Source organism: Apodemus sylvaticus, chromosome 15 (assembly GCF_947179515.1).
Source record: "Apodemus sylvaticus chromosome 15, mApoSyl1.1, whole genome shotgun sequence".
Classification (NCBI taxonomy): Eukaryota; Metazoa; Chordata; class Mammalia; order Rodentia; family Muridae; genus Apodemus; species Apodemus sylvaticus.
The window spans coordinates 85,205,205-85,226,782 of NC_067486.1; the positions used below are offsets into that span (position 1 = coordinate 85,205,205).

General features: G+C 42.8%; 1 protein-coding gene across 1 annotated transcript in view; it reads right to left on the bottom strand.

The window, feature by feature from the left end:
* Pkp2 (plakophilin 2) overlaps positions 1-21,578 on the bottom strand; it is a 64,068-nt gene that overhangs the window by 35,400 nt on the left and 7,090 nt on the right. The window contains exons 2-4 of the mRNA XM_052158865.1: positions 13,482-13,594; positions 12,611-13,182; positions 6,082-6,217 (exon numbers count right to left, since the gene is read on the bottom strand). Coding sequence (XP_052014825.1) covers positions 6,082-6,217; positions 12,611-13,182; positions 13,482-13,594 — 821 coding nt within the window. The remainder of the gene's footprint in view (positions 1-6,081; positions 6,218-12,610; positions 13,183-13,481; positions 13,595-21,578) is intronic.

Genomic DNA, 21,578 nt, shown 5'->3' on the forward strand with positions numbered 1-21,578 from the left:
TGAAGATGTTAGTAAGTGCCTGCAGGCCCACCACTTGTAAAGTTGAAGGAGAAGGCTAGCAGTCTACAAAGTGAGACCCAGTCTCTAAACACAGCAAAACAAAACAAAACCAAAGAACAAAAAACAAAAAGCAAGATAAAATAAAATTAATGTATTAGATTTGCAGATTATGGTCCATTAAAATAAGTTAAACATAAACAGTTAAATTTGAGCAGTGATTTAGTGTTTTAGGCTGCAAACACCATAAAAGAAATCAGGACACGAACATGTCATCTGAGGTTAACTCGCAGTCTAACGTTGTCCACAGCGTTGCCTCTGTCCGCACCTGCCTGGCAAATTTTCAAGTTGCAAGGGCTTTGGGCCAGACCTCACTTGTCTGCATCATTATAATGCAGATGTTGTTAAGTAATCTTTTTTTATGACTAACCATGGGCTTTGTTGTCAAACTTCGTGCAGCTGGTGCCAATGGCACATTTGCATGTTACACAGTGTATCAAACCCTAGCTTCCCTCTCTAATACAGAAAGCATGACAAGGACTGGCAAGATGGCTCAGTGGGTAACAGTGCTTGCTTCCAAGCCTGATGGCCTAAGTTTAACCTCTGGAATCCAAAAATCAAGTGCTAAGCTGTGTGATGTGCACATTCCTGCAGGATCTTAGTAGGGATGAGAGGCAGAGACAGAGGACCCCCGCCCCCCATAAGCTCGTGGGCAGCTAGTCTGCAGACACAGGAAGACAAAGGGAGAGAATCAACTCCCATGAGTTGTTCTCTGATCTCCACTCGTGTGCCATGCTACACATGTGTAGGCACACACATAAACATGAAAAAGCAGCAAAAATAGAATTTGTGGCAAGAGTCTCCCAAGTTTATATTTTCTTTTGAGTTGATCAGGGAAAAGACTAGCAAGACAGGAAAAAAATGACATCATAAAATGAATCTAAATAGTAAATTATAATCAAAATAATCACCACGAGTTTTTCCTTTCCAGTCTGTCTGAGGTGTCAGCATACTGCTGAGTTTCACATACTTCATACTTCATAGTTTGTGGTAACTTTAAAGGAAGCACTTTTTAATAATAATAATAAAAAAACCAGTTACATAAAAAGCAAAAGTGGGGCAAGCATCATTTGAATGCTTGGTTGGAGGTTAGGCCAAATCTGGCATCACAAGAGAGGACTTCTGTGGGTGGTATTGTCTAATAGAAACACAAAGTAGACTAAGAAATCAGGGCATTAAAAAAACTAGGCTAGTGCTCATGGTCCTGAAAGCCAGTCTATACGCCACCAAAGGAAAAAAGTAAAAACCAACCCTTGATCAGACATTACTAGAAAAGTTCTTCTTTCAGTAGGTGGAAATTAACAAAGAGACCTGAAGCTCAACAATGTGCGGGAGAGTGAAGGATTTTAGCACACTCAGTCCTAATGGGATGTTTTCATCAACCCCTCCACTCAGCGCTCAGGGACCTATGTGAAAGGCAGAAAGATTTTAAGAGCCAGACATGATAGATGACTTTAAGGAAAGTGTAATCCAGACACAACAGGAATGATGTACATGTAAAGTAACAGACTATGGCAGCACGCACAAGGACTGCACGTGTTCAAGCCAAACAGGGTCCCAGTGCTGAGAGGGGGACATGGACCCGACAGGATCACACTCTAATGAAGACACTACTGCAACTGATATCTACTGACAAAGAGTAAATCAACACAATATTTAATAATGAATTGGTCATTAAAGAAATCAAAAAGGAAACAACAAAATCCTAGAACTGAATAAAAACTCAAAACACCTGCTGGGCAATGGTGGTGCACACCTTTAATCCCAGCACTTGGGAGGCAGAAGCAGGCAGATTTCTGAGTTCGAGGCTAACCTGGTCTACAGAGTTCCAGGAGCCAGGGCTATACAGAGAAACCCTGTCTAGAAAAACCACACACACAAAAAAAAAACCCTCAAAACACTTAAAATGTGTTGTGGTTTGAATGAGTGGCTCCAAAGGGTCATATATTACAATGTTTGGTCTCCTGCTGATGAAGCTGTTTGGGAAGGATTAGGAAGTGTAGCTTTGTTGGAGGTGTGTCACAGAGGAGGGGAGCTTTGCAAATAAGGGTGTAAGCTCTCAGCTGCGGCTCCAGAATCATCATGCTGGCTGCCACGGTCCCTGCCATGGTGGTCATCACCTCACCCTCTGAAAATGCTAGTTTCCAAGAAACTCTTCCTCGGTAAGTTGCTTTGGTCATGGTGTTTTGTCACAACAATATAAAAGTAACTAAGATAAAACTTGGTACCAAGAAACAGGCTACTGCTATGACAAGCCTGACCATGCTGTTCTTTAGAGGAATGTGAAAGATTTGGCAATTCTGGACTAAGAAAGTGACTGAACTATAAGGGGGTGAATGGGCCACCCTAGTGGGGGCTGAGAAGCCATGCAGACTCTGAGGGCAGAGATGAGTCAGAGGAAAGCATTAGCAACTGGGCTAGGGGCTGCTCTCGTCATGTTTCCACAAATACTGCGGCTGCCTTTGCCTCTTCTAAGGATCTACCTGACAGTAAATTGAAAGGTTTTAGACTAATTTCATTGGTTGAGGAAGTTTCAATATTGACCCTGTTGCTATTAGCGACCAATGTGGGGCTACATTGAAAGGAGCAAGAGGGCTTCACTTTTCCCCCTTCAAACACAATCTTCTCACATCCTTCCTCACTACCTGTCCCATTGCCTTAGACACCAGCTTCTGCAGTTGTCCCTGGGACACCGGCCTGGGACACTGGCCAGGGAAACAGGTGGGAAACTTTCACTTGGCTCTCTCCCCTCCAAACCCAATCCCTAGCCTCATCCCTACCTGCTGTGACCACTCTTCCCTCTGTGCCCCCATTTCCAGGGGACTATTCAGATCCTGGAGGCACACACTACTTTCTTCCTTTCTGGGGACCCCCTCATCCCCACTCACCTCTAGCCCACCCACATTCCTAGGGGTCAGCTCCCAATACCTAGAAACAATGTCTTACATGACATCCCCAGTGGCTACACCTACCAGGATCCCAGAAGCATTCCCTACCAGGCACCCCATAGCCATCACCCTCTCCTAAGAACAAGAGAGGGAAACAAAAACCAAAGAACAAAATACCCAGCCAATAAGGATAAGAACAGATACAACCACCCAGAATTATAATCTCTCCAAACAAAGACACCTAGACTCTTCCAGATAAAAGGAAATTTAAGCAGTATCTGTCTGCAAACCCAGCCCTAAAGTAGGTGCTGGAAAGAAAACGCCAAGTGGAAGAGTTAACCACACTGAAGAAAGCACAAGGAATAAATGATATCAGACCAACAAATCAAAAGACAGGAGGGGAAGTCCAGGAGCAGAGCAAAGAAATAATGGGTATCAACACCATGCTCCGTGACAGCTTTCAAAATCAATGGACTCAATTCTCCCCAAGAAAATATAAATTAACAAAATGGATGGGAGTAATGAAAGAGCTGCTGAAGGTCTCCTCATCCTCGGCCTCAAAAACCAGCATGGCAAAGAAATAGACGCACTAATGAACTCAACTGGACTGAAGACCCAGAAATAAGTTCATACTCCTATGGATACCCTATTTTTGATAAAGAAACCAGAAATACACCATGGAAAAAATGTAGTATTTTTAAAAACTAGTCCTAGTCAAACTGGATGACTGCATATAGAAGAATCCAAATAGATCAATACTTATCACAATGCACAAAACTGAACTCCAAATGCATCCAAGACCTCAATGTAAGACCAGATAGAACCTGGTAGAAGAGAAACTGAAGAATAATCTTGAGTGCACTGGCATAGGAAAAGACTTTCTAAATAGAACCCTATTAGCATAGGCACTAAGAACAACAATTAACAAATGGAAACTGATGAAACTGAAAAGCTTCTGTAAGGCAAAGCACACTATCATTCAAATAAACATCAGTCTACAGAATGGGGAAAGATTTATACTAACTACACAACCACTAGAGGGCTAATACCCAAAATACATAGTACTTTAGAAAATGGGCATTGTGGCACAGATCTAAACAGAGACTTCTCAGAAGAGGAAACTCAAATGACTGGGAAGAATTTGAAGAAATGGTCAGCATCCTTAGTCACCAGGAAAACCAAAATCAAAGCACTGTCTGCCTCTTAGAACTGGTCATACCAGTGAGGGTATAGAGTAAAGGAGCACACAGCCGTGGCTGATGGAGCCCAAACTTATACAGCCAATGTGTCACTACCTCAGAAAGGTGAGAAAGCATGGAAGATCCAGCAATATCACTCTTGGGCATGCAGAGACATTTGCTGTACTTGTTCATTGCTGCTAGGTTCATAATAGCTAGAAATCAGAAACCATCTAGATGTCTTTGGACTTTGTAAAAATTTAGTATAGTTACACAATGAACTCATTTGCTTTAAAAATGACACATGAAATTTGCAGATAAATGTCTGGAGCTTTTTTAAAAAGGCATCCTAAGTGAGGGAAGGTAGACTCAGAGATAAATATGGTATATATTCATTTATAAGTGGGTGTTGCTGTTGACTCTTTGATAAGAAGCTACAATCCCTGTAAGTACAGAGGTTAGGTATAGAGTAGGAAACTACAGGGGAGGGATGCATCTCTCTAGGAGGGATAGGATAGAAGGTGGTACTAGAACAGGAGGATCAAATGGGGAGCAGGCGGAAGAGGAAGGGAGAGAGGGTTCATGGAGGGACAGCTAACACTAAGGGCCACTTGTGGGGGTCACATGGAAACCTAATACAGCAGAAGCATCCTAAAATACATACATAGATAAAGGCGGTCTAAATAAAATTGCCAAATAATAGGCAGATGGAGCAGAGTTCTAACTAGACATCTCTCGTCACCACATGAAGCGCCCAGGGCCAGGAATGGTTTACATCTAATTGCTTTTAACTTAGTCAGGGTTATTATTGCTGCTGTAATGAAACCCTCTGAGCAAAAGCAAGTTGGGGAGGAAAGGGTTTATTTCACTCACAGTTTCATGTCACAGTTCATTATCAAACACACTAATAGCAGGCACTCAAGCAGGGCAGGAACCTGGAGGCAGGAGCTGATGCAGAGGCCATGGAGGGGTACTGCTGACTGACTTGCTCTGTATAGTTTGCTCAGCCTGCTTTCTTGTAGAACCCAGAACCATCAGCTCAGGGATGGTACCAGCTACATTCTCCCCCATCAATCACTAATAAAGAAATTGACTTTCAGGCTTGCCTACAACCTGGTCATATAAAGTCATTGTGTCAATTGAGGTTCCCTGCCCTCAATGACTTGAGTTTGTATCAAGTTGACATAAAACTAGCAAGCATAGCTTGGCTGGACAAAGGGATTCCATGGTACTCCTCAAACAACTCAGGTTATTGCATATTTGCTGCCCTCCAAAATTAACAGAAAGGCCCCATTGCTCAAGACAGCCTATATAACTCACAAAATACAGAGAAGCGGAGCTGGTGCCCACCTACAACTTTCACCCCTCAAGGCTAGTCTTTATGATACTGCAGCGTACTGTGCACACTACCAGTGGAGCAAGGGAAACACCTACCTAGCTACAGATCCCAAGATTTACAATATATGCTGATACATTAGTAGCACACAGCTTATGAAAGTAACCAACCAAGATTTTTATTTGATTTAAGGCCCACTCCACGAGATGGAAGCCACACCCAACACTGCTTGGGTGACTAAAAACCTAAGACTAGATAGGCCAAGGACCTATTGGAAAATCAAATACTACTGTCCTGCTAGAGGAATGTAGCAATAAAATGAGTCCTAATGACTTTCCACTCTACCCACAGGTCAGTGCAGCTCACGCTCTCCTGAAATCCACGGTGTAAGCAAGAATGAACTGGAATTTCTGACCCATTCGCTTTCACCCTGAGTGCTAGGATTACTGGCCTGCGCCTGCACTCCTGGTTCCTGCAGTGTTGGACTTTGTGTATACTAGCAGGCACAGTTTCGGCCAGAAGGGGAAAGTTTTACACTTACACTAAGGACTGGTTTTGGTGTGCAAGGTCAACATATTACTGACACTTTGCTGGATTCAACGTGGGCATAGAAGATACTCACCCTTTTCCGTGCTTCGGATTTTTGAAAGCTCTCATGCTGTATGAAGGTAGCTGCGGCAGAGATTTTGGAAGCTGGTACGTGGTCTGCATCCAGCATATTCACAGCTCGCTCCAAGGTCATTTCTATGTCTGCATTCCTAGACAAACAGTCAGATGACACAGTAAAAATGGAAGCCACGCCCTCTTGATTGCCAGGAGTGACCTAACTGGTATTAGGAAGCACCTATAACATCTGCACTCTAGATTTTCTTTAGCCTAAGAAACGGCAGCCTTGGAAATCAGACGGTGTCAGGCTAGTGGCAGAGTACCTCTAGTTCTCCTTAACCTGGTCTCTGAGGACGTTGCAGAAGAAAGTAACAATGTGTACTTAAAAGAGAAATGCAATTCTCAAACATAAACAGGTACAGTATTGTAATCTTATGAAAAACAATTACCTAAAACCCCCCAATACAACCATTTAAACATAATTTAAAGAAAATGTGTTCATAGAAATTAAAAATTATTATTACTTGGGAATTTCACAGCTACAGTAGAAACATCTCCCTAAAAACAAAAACATTAGATTTTTCTCAAAGTTGCTCAGAATCTGCTATTTTACTTGAAAATACAACAGCAGTCAGAAAATCGGTTTTGTTTTGGTAAAATATGCCATACTGGTATGGCAGATGCATCAGGCAAAGCAATGCATAACTGTCTTTCTAGAAACACCTTTCCTGACACTTCGACCCCATGCTGCTACCCTTCCCTTGGCCACTATAACAAAGTTTTCCTGGGGCTTAGTGGGCAGCTTGTCCTTTCTAGTCACAGGTGATGACGAAGTCATATGTAGTTGAATACAGAGTCCCTTTTATGGAGGGCATTGCCTGTGAAACATAACCTCGACTAATTCACAGAGCAATACTGTGCTTTTTAGCTTCTGCTGGGAGGGAGCTGGGGTCGAGAGTCTAGTATGGACATTGCTACATCTAATTCATTCCAAGGAATACAAACACCTAAGACATTTGGTGAGACTGTTTTCTAACTATGCCAGCAAGGTCAGTGTGGTCTCTCTTCGCCAGTTATCACACACACAAGTGAGAAACAAATGCTTGTAGCACTGTGGCTGGTGCCCCTGTGTGCTGGTAAGCCCCGCATGCAGCAGGGATTGATATAAGAAGCAATATAAAGTATTTGCTATAATACATTTTCAACAAAGAATCTCAGATATGCCACCTCAAAAGTTTTGGCTACTGTTTATATTGAGCTGGAAGGCATTTCATGAGTATAAAGGTATTTAAAGAAAAGTCGAACACTGGTATCCTCTATACTAAGAACTATATAATGTTTCCATTACTTGAAAATACAATTCAGGAGACAATTGTAATTGGTTAAAAACAGATGGCAGGCTGGAGCTAGGATTCAACTTGCCATGCTGATGCGCACAATGTGTCAATCTGTGTTCAATACCCAGGACCAGGGTGGCAGCACAAACCTATAATCCTAGTACTTGGGAGGTAGAGGCAGAAGGATCAGAAGTTCAAGGCCGTTTTTGGTTGTATACTGAGCTCAAGGCCAGTGCGGGCTACGACTTGATAAATGGGGTTGGGGAGATAAGTGAGTGATCAGAAAGAACAGATGTTCCCGGGCTCCTGTGTTCTAAATTAGGAACTCAAAGAGTGAGCCTTCAACAATTTTAGTTATGACTCTCCATGTAGATCAGCTGAGGTGAGAGCTTGGTAGTAGTGTGCTTCCACGGTTTCCATAGCAACACACACACACACACACACACACATACACACACACACATATACTGCACATATACATATCAGACAAATGCAGACACACTACACAGACACACACACCACATACACATACATGTACCACACACATATAAACTCACAAACACAAAGACACATTGAGACCATACATATACACACAGATCACATATACACACATATGCACACACACAAACATACCACACACATACATACACATATCACACAATATACATATGCATAAACACACACACCACATATGGTAACACTATACACACATGTACACATATACACACCACACACCAAACACATACATACCACACACAAACACACTAAACATATACACCACACACACACACACACACACACACACACACAAAATAAAAATGTAAATGTAAATAACAAATATAACAGGAAGAACACAAAATGCTATTGGTCAGAATAAGAGCCTTTATAGAAGGAATGACCCCCCCCAAAAAATCCTAATTTTTTGTGTGTGCCCAACTTACATTCCTGCTACCCAGTTTGCCCCAGTCTTTATCTCCTGATAGAACGTCCAGTTACATCTCGGAAACCATCAGGTGCCTGTAAGTGTCAAAGACATGAAAACTGCCCAACCGCCCAAGGTATGGGAAGAATGCTGCTGTGGCCATGACTCTCTCCTGTTAGTGGAAAGCTGAGAGACACTTCTGAGAGCATCGCAAGAGTCAGAGCTGAGCCAGGAAAGAAGTCTGCAACTGGGAAGTGACTGTAGAAAGAAGACGCCTTTGAAAGCAGCCGTGTGTAAGAGATGGGAAGATGCTATGACCTCTGCAGTCCCAACTGCTGTCTGCACGACATGCTCAGTGCAAATAAAATCAGGGATAGCCAGTGTGGTCAGCATTCCACTGCAAAGGGACAACTGATTATTCTTCATAAGTTATTAATTAAAAATAGGGGACAAAAGTATAACTGCAAGTTTTTCCAACAGCAAAATTACAGAATCCAAAAGAAAAAACAAAAACAAAAAGAAAAAAAGAAAAAATACTCTTTGAGGTTTTAGAATGTATCACCTCATAATATGCAGTCTCCATTATTAACTATGTCAGACTGAAAGGTACTTAGAAACCCAGATAGGAAAGCAGTTTTGGAACTGCCTGTGCTACTTAAAGCAGGCCACAAAACTTCCCAGAAGAAAGATACCCTCCTTGCACAAGAGAGGATATGCTTTTGTGTGTGTGTGTGTGATAATATATATATTTTTATTCGATATATTTTTTATTTACATTTCAAATGATTTCCCCTTTTCTGGTCCCCCACTCCCAGAAAGTCACATAAGCCCCCTTCCCTACCTCTGTTCTCCCACCCATTTCTTCCCACTTCCCTGTTTTGGTTTTGTCTTATACTGCTACACTGGGTCTTTCCAGAACTAGGGGCCACTCCTCCATTCTTCTTGTACCTCATTTGATGTGTGGATTATGTTTTGGGTATTCCAGTTTTCCAAGCTAATATCCACTTACTAGTGAGTGCATACCATGATTGATCTTTTGAGACTGGGTTACCTCACTTAGTATGATGTTCTCCAGCTCCATCCATTTGCCTAAGAATTCCATGAACTTATTGTTTCTAATGGCTGAATAGTACTCCATTGTGTATATATACCACATTTTTTGCATCCATTCTTCTGTTGAGGGATACCTGGGTTCTTTCCAGCTTCTGGCTATTATAAATAGGGCTGCTATGAACATAGTGGAACATATATCCTTATTACATGGTGGGGAATCCTCTGGGTATATGCCCAGGAGTGGTATAGCAGGATCTTTTGGAAGTGACATGCCCAGTTTTCTGAGGAACCACCAGACTGATTTCCAGAGTGGTTGTACCAATTTGCAACCCCACCAGCAGTGGAGGAGTGTTCCACTTTCTCCACATCCTCGCCAACACCTGCTGTCTCCTGCATTTTTAATCTTAGCCATTCTGACTGGCGTAAGGTGAAATCTCAGGGTTGTTTTGATTTGCATTTCCCTGATGACTAGTAGTCTACCTAAGTGACCCAAAAAACTCCACTAGAGAACTCTTACAGCTGATAAACAACTTCAGCAAAGTGGCTAGTTATAAAATCAACTCAAGCAAATCAGCAGCCTTCCTATACTCAAAGGATAAGCAGGCTGAGAAAGAAATTAGGGAAATGACACCCTTCACAATAGCCACAAACAGTATAAAGTACCTTGGGGTGACTCTTACCAAACATGTGAAATATCTGTATGACAAGAACTTCAAGACTCTGAAGAAGGAAATAGAGGAAGACCTCAAAAAATGGAAAAACCTCCCATGCTCATGGATCGGCAGGATTAATATAGTTAAAATGGCCATTTTGCCAAAAGCAATATACAGATTCAATGCAATACCCATCAAAATCCCAACTCAATTCTTCATAGAGTTAGAAAGAGCAATTCTCAAATTCATCTGGAATAACAAAAAACCCAGGATAGCTAAAACTATTCTCAACAACAAAAGAAATTCTGGGGGAATCAGTAACCCTGACCTCAAGCAATATTACCGAGCAATAGTGTTAAAAACTGCATGGTATTGGTACAGTGACAGGCAGGCAGGCGGATCAATGGAACAGGATTGAAGATCCAGAAATGAACCCACACACCTATGGACACTTGATCCTTGACAAAGGGGCTGAAAACATCCAATGGAAAAAAGATAGCCTTTTCAACAAATGGTGCTGGTTCAACTGGAGGTCAGCACCCAGAAGAATGCAAATTGATCCATCCTTGTCTCCTTGTACTAAGCTCAACTCCAAATGGATCAAGGACCTACACATAAAGCCAGACACTCTGAAGCTAACAGAAAAGAAACTGGGGAAGATCCTTGAGGACATCGGTACAGGGGGAAAGTTCCTGAACAGAACACCAATAGCTTATGCTCTAAGATCAAGAATTGACAAAAGGGACCTCATAAAATTACAAAGTTTCTGTAAAGCAAAGGACACCATCAAAAGGACAAATTTGTTGGGCAACCAACAAATTGGGAAAAGATCTTTACCAACCTTACATCAGATAGAGGGCTAATATCCAATATATACAAAGAACTCAAGAATTTAGACCCCAGAAAACCAAATAACCCTATTAAAAATGGGGTACAGAGTTAAACAAAGAATTCTCACCTGAAGAACTTTGGATGGCAGAGAAACATCTTAAAAAATGCTCAACTTTACTAGTCATCAGAGTGGATATTCTTATCATCAGAGACTATCAATTAGGCTGAAAGAGACACTAACAGGTATCTCCTGTTAGCTTTCTGTCCCAAGGCTCCTGCACCCCCTCTAGGGGCCTTCCTCTTGCTATAGATGCACAGCTACCGTTCCAGTGTTCACACACTGAGTGTTTCCAGGCTTGCTTTCCTTTGTAAAGAATTCTCCTTTTTATGTTAAAAAATAAGGATATATGATTTCCTATTGTTAGAATAATAATTAGAATAAACATGACAGGCAGAGCAGTCAGTGTGACCGGTTGTTTGCTCCAACTTGCCGTAGGTGGCACGTTACCTGGTGATTTGCTGAAGGTCCTCTCTTCCTAATCTCCTTACCTGATCCCAGTGTGCACTGCTCTCCACTCATTCCACACAGAGCTGCTGCTCACAAAACGCCCTGCTTATGTTCTGCTTGTCTTCCAGACCCTTACCCCAAGTTTTTCTCTCAATGGGGCTTTACAGAAGTACAGGGCACTCTGGGGACATCTTAGATTCATTTGTTGAATTATTCAACTCTAAGAAGTACAGAAATTTCATTTATAGAAACATCCATGTAGAATGTTTCACTTGGTGATTGCTTTTATTATTTCTTTTTATTGTATGTGCATTGGTGTTTTGCCTACACGTATATCTGTGTGAAGGTGTCAGAACTCCTGGAATTGGACAATGACAAGCTGTTATGGGTGCTGGGTCTTCTGGAAGAGCAGCTGGCGGCGTACTTAATAACTGGGCTATCTCTCCAGTCCCTCACTTGGTAATTTTTTAAAAACCTTTCTCGTTAGTCTGTTTTGGACAAGTGCCGAGTGTCTCCTCTACCATCAAGACTGTTTCCAACCACATCAGCCACTGCTGACTGAAACATTTCCAATGTTCTGGAAAAAATAAGCCCATAGTTTAGTACTTTGTATCATAATGTAAGTTTACAGATGCATTTAGATATTCCATAAGAAAGACCCCCACATATGATAATATACTTAGAGGGCATAAAACGGTAGAGTCTGGAAACAGGGTCTGGCCAAAGGGACATGTGAAACAGCAGAGTAAGGACAGAGACACGGTGTAATTGCACGGCAGCCGCCAAGGCTCGGGAAGGCAAGTGCCACTGATTGTCACCTCGTTCGAGCAATGCCTAGCTGCCTCTCTTTCCCAGAGGAAGCAAAACTTTCCCTTCAGAAATAAGAGTTAACTCCTAGTCTCTAGAATTTAAGAATCTCCAGAAGAGATTATTCTTTAGAATATAATTAAATATTCTATTAAAATTACCCTATCCTTTAAAACAATATTGCTTGTAATTGTAGAACTTAAGTAACAAAAGGACCCAGATAGCAAAAAGTCATTATTTCATCTTGGTCTTTCTCTCCTTCCTTCCTCTTTCAGGATACATTTTTACAGTGTCTTTTGTGAACCTGCCTCCCTCCCAGGATGCCGAGAATACAGGGATGAGTCCGACATTAGCAAAAACATAGAAGACTGGGGCAAAAGGTAAGTTAATGCATGAACACAATATAAAACTGTGAGGTAGGTTTGGAGGCTCACCCCAGCTGGGCGTCGACGAAGGTGCTCCTGTCCCTGTGCGCATCCCCACTGCCCACCGCAGCCTGGCCTGCGGTGGGCAGCATCCTTCCTGGCTCCCGCAGGGTACTGCGGACTGAGCTCCGGGGCCAGGAGGAGCGGGCGGTTCTGCTCTGTGTGGCCTGAAGCCGAGCCTGGCTCATGCGCACAGTGGTCTCCTCCAGCAGGCTGCCCGCGCTGTGGCTGGTGCCAGGAGGGTGGGTAGGCATCGCAGGGTTGAGGGGGCCACTGTCGAAGACGGCATCGCTGAGTGACCCACACCCGGGTGGTCTGCGGACTGTGCCAGCCTGGCGCAGGCCCAGGATCTCTGAGCGAGCATAGCGTGGCAGGGTGAGGCGCCCACCAGGCACCACGTGGCTCCGCCAGGCATACTGGTATTCGCTGTGCCCATAGTGGGCCCTCTCCGGGCTGCTATCTGGGGAAATCTCAAGTCTCCTCAGAGGCTGCCTCCAGGATCTCTCCTCCACTGACTTCTGCGAACTGTACTGTGCAGTCCCTCTCCCCCAACGGCTTCCATAACTGGCAGTCACTCCAGCCTGTATGAGAGAAATAAAACTTAAGTGAAGCATAATGACCGACTTTGGGATTACAATGTCCATTTCTTTTAATAAAATGGAAGTCAGTGCCTTTGGGTTACCCTGTGTCATATTTATTTGTACTAGAATTTAATATTGTTCAAACTTTTAAACTTTAAAGCTCCGGTTTTCCATTATGTTTACACAAATTTTCTCAGGAACTGGGAAAGAAGAGACTTGAGGCAGTTTATCCCTCCCTGCAAAGTCTGAAATTGTTTTCCTGATAATCTGATCACAGGTTACGTTCTCTGATGTCCCACCTTAAGCATGTCATAGTCCCTAGTGACAGGTGACTGCCGTCCAACAAAGTCATCCTCAACTGCATGCAGCTTGTAGACATACTCAGGAACACTGCTGGTTCGGTGAAGGGTCCCTGAAGTTAAGAAAACATTAAAGTAATTTAGAATACAAATGTACCAACCAACAATTATCAGAAGCACGACAAGCATTTAAGTTTATATCAGTTTTAAAATGTTGGTTGAAAGCTGTCATTTGGAAAAGACAAATGATCAGAGATTATCAAAACATTTACTGGGTGTTTCCAAGTGCCAGGAGGTGTATGCCAGTAATTCTGAAATCTTTCTTTCTGAGTTGCAGGCCTGAATGAAATCAAGCAAGTTACAAAAACCAAACAAACAAAAAACCAAAACCCCAAATGAAACAAAACAAGAAAACAATGGAATGAAAACCAACATAGGTGAGAAGGCTTTAGGAAAGTCCAGCGCTGGGGGTGCCGGGGGCGGGGGCGCTGGGGGGGGGGGGCGCTGAGGGTGTTGACCAGTTGGAGCTCACCAGCCTGGTTCTGTCCCTGGAAGTTTGGTTTCTCAGGTCAGAGTAAGTTGTGCTCCCAGGGTTGGAGCTCAGGAATTTTTTGCTGTTCAGAAGTCAATGAAAACATTCAAACACTACTAGATAAGGGAGCTCAAGTAAACAAGGTGTTGGGGCGGAGCCAGTGTAGTCACAGACAACACCCTGAACAATCTAAAGCTAGGCTCCGTGTGGGCCTTGTGAGCAGGTAGCCCGGAAGTTAACTGCTCTCCTGTGATGAGCGTGCCGGTGAAATCAGGACACAATTTCACCAACACTTCAGGGGAAAGCCAGGCCTGTGCTCAGTGATGCGTGTGTCATACACTTGATGACTCATCTCTGAGGAATGTGGGGTGGAAGACAGTACTGGCCCTCTCCCGTCTCTTTAGCCTTCTCTTGGCATCTGTTTTATAATCTCTTAAAAGGAAAAAGAAAAAAAAAAGACTTCTAAAGCCTAGGTAATGTCTTTTCCTATTTTAATTTTTCTCCTGTAGCGTTTCTTTTACACTTGTGAGGAAGAAAGGCACTCAGGTATCCTAAGAGCCTCGAGAGAACGACAGAACAGTCCCTCTCAATATGGCCGAACACTTTCTAACAAAGTGCTTAAATGTTTACATTTCAAGAGACTAACAATTACTCACAAATTACTTGGAGGGAGAATGTCGATTGTTGTTATCAGAAAGCTAAACCGTTTGAATTATGTTTGCACATATGTCCCTACTTCCTGATGCCATTCAAGCATTTCTGTCTGGTTCCTGAGGAGAGGCACCTGCAGGCCTGTACCTGTCGCTTGCAAAGCACTGAAATATTGGTTATCCAAGTCCTGATTCTAGAATTCATGAGGCCTGGAAAAGGGGAGGAGCTTGTGACTCAGGAATTCATTGGAGCTGCTTGCCCTTGAAGAAGGAAGAACCCAGTACAATTAGCAACTCAGCAACTCAACTGAAAACTCTCTCCCTTCCCAGCCACCACCTCAGCAGAAACTCCCGTGGCGGGAGACAGACACCATATCCATGTATTAAATGCCATGTGCAGCCCTGCTGGCTTCTGGTTTGACATTATCAGATCATAAATTCTATGGAAAGAATCTTCGGAGCCACTTATATCAGTGGCGGGGGGGGGGGGGGGGGTTCTCTGCGACTTTGTGAGATTATGCCTTCAGAAAACCACTAGGATGGCACAGTGGCTAATGCTAAAACAACGCTGACTTTCCCTTGAGGGGCATGCACCCACACTTGGGTGTGTCTCACTTCCCATCTCTGTGCTCCGAGGCATGTTACTTCCACATGATCACCTTGCTTTCTCTGTTAACCTTAATTCTCAGGCTAATATTAAAATATTTTTAAAAATAAAATCTCTAATCTTTACTTTGAATCTGCTATTTCTGTTTTGTATTCAAGCCACAAATGCTACTGTGTCTTGTACTGAGGTCTCTAAATGATTAAGGGAACTTCTCAAGCTGCTGTGTCTCAGTAGCCTTACCACTGAATGAGGGAAAGGGAGTATCTTAAGGATATGCACAAGGGCGTGGCTCCTAGACGAGCGGTTCCCTTACTCCCTAGTCCAGTCCACAATGCAGACAACTAGGAAGCAGGTGTAAATGTTATGCTGCATGGGATTGGAGATAGCAGTATAGATACAGGGGTAATACAAAAGGCTTTGACCTTAAGAGTTTAGGGGAAGTAAATTGAAGAAAGCTTATATTCCTCCTAGCTCCAAATAAACAGAAACTTCCTATAGTCTGTATAGGCAAATAAGTATTAATTAGCTGATGAATAAAAACAAGATATTTTACTTACTATTCTATTGGTGATGAGACAGACACTGTGCTATCTGGTTCTGTGTGTCAACTTGACACAGGCTGGAGTTATCACAGAGAAAGGAGCTTCAGGTGAGGAAATGCCTCCATGAGAGCCAACCATAAGACATTTTCTTAATTAGTGATCAAGCGGGGAGGGCCCATTGTGGCTGGTGCCATCCCTGGCCTGGTAGTCTTGGGTTCTATAAGAAAGCAAGCTGAGCAAGCTAGGGGAAGCAAGCCAGTAAGAAACATCCCTCCATGGCCTCTGCATCAGCTCCTGCTTCCTGACCTGCTTGAGTTCCAGTCCTGACTTCCTTTAGTGATGAACTGCAATGTGGAAGTGTAAGCTCAATAAACCCTTCTCTCCCCAACTTACTTCTTGGTCATGATGTTTTGTCCAGGAATAGAACCCCTGACTAAGACAGACATCATGTCCAAGACAGCTTACAGAAAAAAAAGCATTTAATTGGAGGCTTTCTTACAGTGTCAGAGGGAGAGCCCATGATCTTGATCATCACGGCAGGAAGCATGGTGACAGGCAGGCAGGCAGGCATGGCACTGAAGCAGCAGCTGGGACTTTTATCTTATCCACATGATAGCAGCAGACAGAATGGAGAGCCTGGGCTGGTGTGGGAGTCTGACACCTTACAGCCCACCTCTAAAGACATACCTCTTCCAACAGTCCACACCTCCCAATTCTTCCCCCAAACGCTTCCCCAAACAAACAACAGGGACTAAGCTTTTAATTATGAGCCAATGCAGGCCATTCTCATTCAAACAACCACAACAGATTTACTGTTTGTTTTCTTTTGTTTTAGGGTTTTTTTTTTGTTTGTTTTGTTTTTTTTTGTTTTTTTTGATTTCCAAAGCAGGTTAGAGGTGAGTATGGTGAAAGGGCTACTGGGGAGGCTGAGTTAGGAGGAACATTTGAACTAATGACTTCAAGATAGACTATGAGACTGCCTTAAAACAACAACATCCTAATAAAAATGACCAAAAAGTACAGTGTATTCATTTTACCTTCAAGCAATAGTCTAAAATCTGACTGCTGCCCAATGTCATCACGGTTTCTATGTGCCGCCCCCACCACCTGAAGTAGTTTTGTTGTGCTTTTTGGAATCATGCTATGAAGACTCACTTGGAATCTTAGCTGTCTGATTATTGTGGTTGTATTTTTCTTAAGACTCCAGAGAGAGAGAGAGAGAGAGAGAGAGAGAGAACGAGAGAGATGGTGTAGACGAGGCATAACGGCACGTGTCTGTAGGTCGAACTGGGAGGATTACTAGAGTCCAGTTCATCCTGGCTCATCCAGAAAATCTCACCTCATAAGAAAAAAATAATCATTGTACAGCTATTAGTTTGAATGGAAGTAGCCATGGATGAACAGTTCCTGAATTGCCCTTAGGAGAGACAAGAGTGCTGGGTACGGTGGCCTGCCAGTACTCCAAAACACTTCTGAGGTTGATGCAAAGACAGGCAGATGTGTGAGTTTGAGGCTAACCTGTCAACACAGACTGAGTTCCTAGCCAGCTATCACAAAAGGCTGAAAACAAAACCACAATCAATTCTGTTTTTACTGCTGAGCTGGTTGCATTCCTGTGGTGATGTGTCCCAAAAGTCCCAGACGCTCAGGCTGTGGAGCAAGTGCATGTCCTCCCAGCTGGAGCCACCCTGTGCGAAATGCCAAGAGTCCGCTGAAACCGGCAGGCCAAAAACAAACTATTACAATTCTTCAATATGCTTTTTTTTTTTTAATGAGGAATCTCAACCCATTATATCTTTCAGCTTTTCACTGGCTGGGGCTGACTTCTTACTTTACTGAGCAAAACTGCTCTTTGTTCTCTAAGTATTCCGTATAAGCCAAACGCATTTCAGCAGGAAATTTGCATTTTTATGTTACTCTCTTTCTGAAACTTTCTATGATTCACAATTATCAAATTCTTTAACTAGCACTTAAAATCCCCATCTCTGCTACGTGGTGAAGAGAGGAATGGGGAAGGCCACCTACAAAGTGGTACAACTGAACTGAGTTAGGCAGGCAGAGAGAAAGGGGAGTAGGTCAGAGGGGAGGCATGGAAATAACAAGATAAACTGTGTGTGTGTGTGTGTGTGTGTGTGTGTGTGTGAGGATGTGGTAGTGACAGGAAAGAATGAGTCCGACAAGCTGCAGGCATCACATCACAGAGAACTTGGAATGCCAGGAGGAAAACAGATTGTACTCCTGTCGAGAGCCGCCACAAGCAAAGGCAGCTCAGAAACAAGCAGAGAATTTAGAATCTTCACTTCGTAGCTGTATGGAGAATAGAGTGGGGCGAGATCAGAGCAGCAAGAGGTTCTTATCACAAAGTGGACTTTTCCTCCTCCGCACAAGAACTCGTGTGTCGTCCTACACTTCTCAGCAAGTCTTGCTCCTGGCTAGTTAAATGTTCATTAACAGTGTCACTCAGACATCCAAAATAGCCTCCCTACACAGATCCTGTCAGTGCACTCTCCCACAGATTAGGTCAGCACAGCCTCTCGGGTTGCAGGCTGGTCTGTACATCACTACAGTGAGGTCAACAGTCTTGTATGTCCTGGTCCTAGGTGGATGGCAGGTACTTAAACATCAGCCTTTCTCTGTGCTTCTGGGGACATGGTTTAGAAGAGAAACTGCTTTCTACAAAATGTAGAGAACTCTCATTGAGGAATCAGAAAAACTGACATTTTTGTTGAAGCTGATTCTATATTTGGATAATATGTATTTATCAATTTCTTATCTGTATGACTTATACATGCACATATCATGTATCATACATATCATGTATGTCTTTTGTTACTCTATAATGAATTTGTTTTAGCAATCAAGAAAAATGTTCATTTGTTTCTATCCTTTAATTTAAAAAAAATGACAATCTGAGGCTGAAGAGACGGTTTAGTGGGTAAGAGGAACACAGGCCGCTCCTGCGGAAACGCAAGTCTGATTACCAATATCCACAAAGTAGTTCACAAGTTTCTCAGAGAATCAGATGCCTCCTTTGGCCTCTGTGGGCACTGCATGCATGTGGTACAAGACTTTTATGCATAAAAGACACCCAGAGCATAAACAAATAAATAAAAATGTAAAGAGTCTTATAATCGTACAAGATGATACTAAGTCTAAGATAATCGGGAAGCTTCTAACATGCAAGGATTTTTCTTTGAGATTCTGGAAATGATAAAATTATAGAATTTGGATATTATTGCTTGGGTCAACTAACATTATTATAGTTAAAGCTACACTTCAGTAAATATGCGCATCCCTTAGATGTAATGGTACACTAGGTTTTTAAATGCTGCAGACTACTTTTAAGTACTTATATTAAGGCCTACATACTAAGCTGCCAATCATATCTTTAAACACTTAAATGTATTCTTTCAAGCCCCATATCTAATGTACAAAAGACGTACAATAGTTTTTTTTTAAGTTTCTCTTATAGTCATCACTGCCTTCCCAATGCTATGATCCTTTAATACAGTTCCTCATGTGTGATTACCACTGTTGGTACCGAGACCTGCGAGACCTGTGACATCATATAGGTGACAATTAAAACAGTGTAACTATAGGCCTGTTGCCAAGGCAACAGCCGCCATATATCCAGAATTCAATGGCCCGCCTCTACCTGTAATTTATGTCATCACCCGTATATAACTGGGTAGCGTTTCTCCCCCTCCCTCTTTCTTTCCTTGCTTCTTCCCGCCCACTACCCCTTTCCCATCTTAAATAAAGTCCCACGAGGAACTGTTTGGCCTGGTGTATCTCACTGCAGCCCCCCCACATCACCGCATCCCTGCGGCCCACGCAACGGGCAGACAGGTGGCCGGTGCTGCAGTGTAGGCAGACGACCTGCATAGAAAAACCACCAACCACCAGCCACAAAAGTATTTCATCGCTACTTCATGTTTTGTAACTTTGATTTTGCTACTGTTATGAATCGTAATATAAATATCTGGTATGCAGAATGATGTGCTATGTAGCCTCTGAGGCGGTTGCAACCCACAGATTGAGAACTGCTGTTCTAGTATAAAGAAAACCTTATACACTGTCTATTCTTACATTTAGTGAACTGAAGGGAAGGGGGTTATTTTGGCACAAAGATTAAAAAATATCTTAATTCATGGTCTATATTCAGTCTTGCCGATGATTCTTACTGTTTCCTTGCCAAAGAGGAGCGTGGGACTTGTAAGTAAGCACATTTGGATATATGCACAAAATATAGGTCTGCATTTATCTCAGAATTAAATAATTTGAGTATCTTGAAGATCATCTGAGCAGAAATGAGTAGATTGAGATCTACACTCTCGTGGTAGATCACATTAATCAAATCTGGTGTTTGAGTCATTTCTTATTAAGTTCTAATCAATATCAATGTTGAACAATATAAAGGTAAAATAAAATAAGTCTTATTTTAATACATGACAAAAAACTTTTAAAGTTGATATACAAAATATATACAAAATGATACGCATACTGTAAGAGAAGGCACCGACAAGCCACAGATAGCTAGAACAATCAGTTCTAAAGAGTGGCCTTCTGTTCCCATGACAACAGCACACTAGCACTGGGGACTGACAGCAGACAGATCTTTTCCTTAAGGCAGTTCCTTCTCTAAAGCACAGTGTTTTAATCAAATCCTGTGACCTGGGATCTTTGGTTTCTCACAGTTCCGCTGATTCTGCAGTGTCCTTACCACTCTCCCACTCAGCCCTTTACCTACAAAAAAAATGTTTGTCCCACTTGAGAAGTCTGTTCTTTCTAACCTTCATTTTGTTGGTATACTATTTTGACAGAGTACAATCAGAAATTAGTAAAAACAGAAAACCCTCACATTAAAAAAATGTTACCAACTCTGAGTGAAAGTGCTATAGGATAATATGGAAGTCACTGCACCCTGAGGTCTGAGTGACACTCACTTCAGGGAAGAATGAGCACAGTCCCGCCACTGGCTTCTCCCCTCCTGTCTCCTAAATGACTAATCCTCTCCCCTCAAGAATGCACTTATGTAATACCCTGTGGCAAAGGAGTCTTTTTTTTACTTTTTTATTAGATATATTCTTCATTTACATTTCAAATGTTGTCCCCTTTCCTGGTTCCCCTCCTCCTGAAAGTCTCATAACCCATCTCCCCTCCCCCTGTTCCCCAATCAACCCTCAACCCTCTCCTGCTTCCCTGACCCAGCATTCCCCCACACTGTGGCATTGAGCCTTTCCAGGACCAGGGTATCTCCTCCCTTTGGTGTCCAACAAGGCCATCCTCTGCTGCCTATACATCTGGAGCCATGGGTAACTCCATGTGTACTCTCTAGTTGATGATTTTGTCCCTGGGAGCTCTGGGAGTACTGGGTGTCTCATATTGTTGTTCCTCCTATGGCACTGCAAACCCCTTCAGTTCCTTGGATCCTTTCTCTAGCTCCCCCATTGGGGACCCTGTGCTCAGTTCAATGGCTGGCTGAGAGTGTGCCCCTCTGTATTTGTCATGCACTAGCAGAGCTTCCCAGGTGACAGCTATATCCTGCTCTGGTCAGCAAACATTTGTGGGCATCAGTAATAGTGTCTGGGTTTTGTAACTGTATATGGGATGGATCACTAGGTGTGGTAGTCTCTGGATGATCCTTCCCTCAGACTCTACTCCATACTTTCTCCTTGTATCTCCTTCTGTGGGAATTTTGTTCCCCCACCCTACCCGGTCTAAGAAGGACCAGAGTATCCATGCAATGTTCTTCCTTCTTGAACA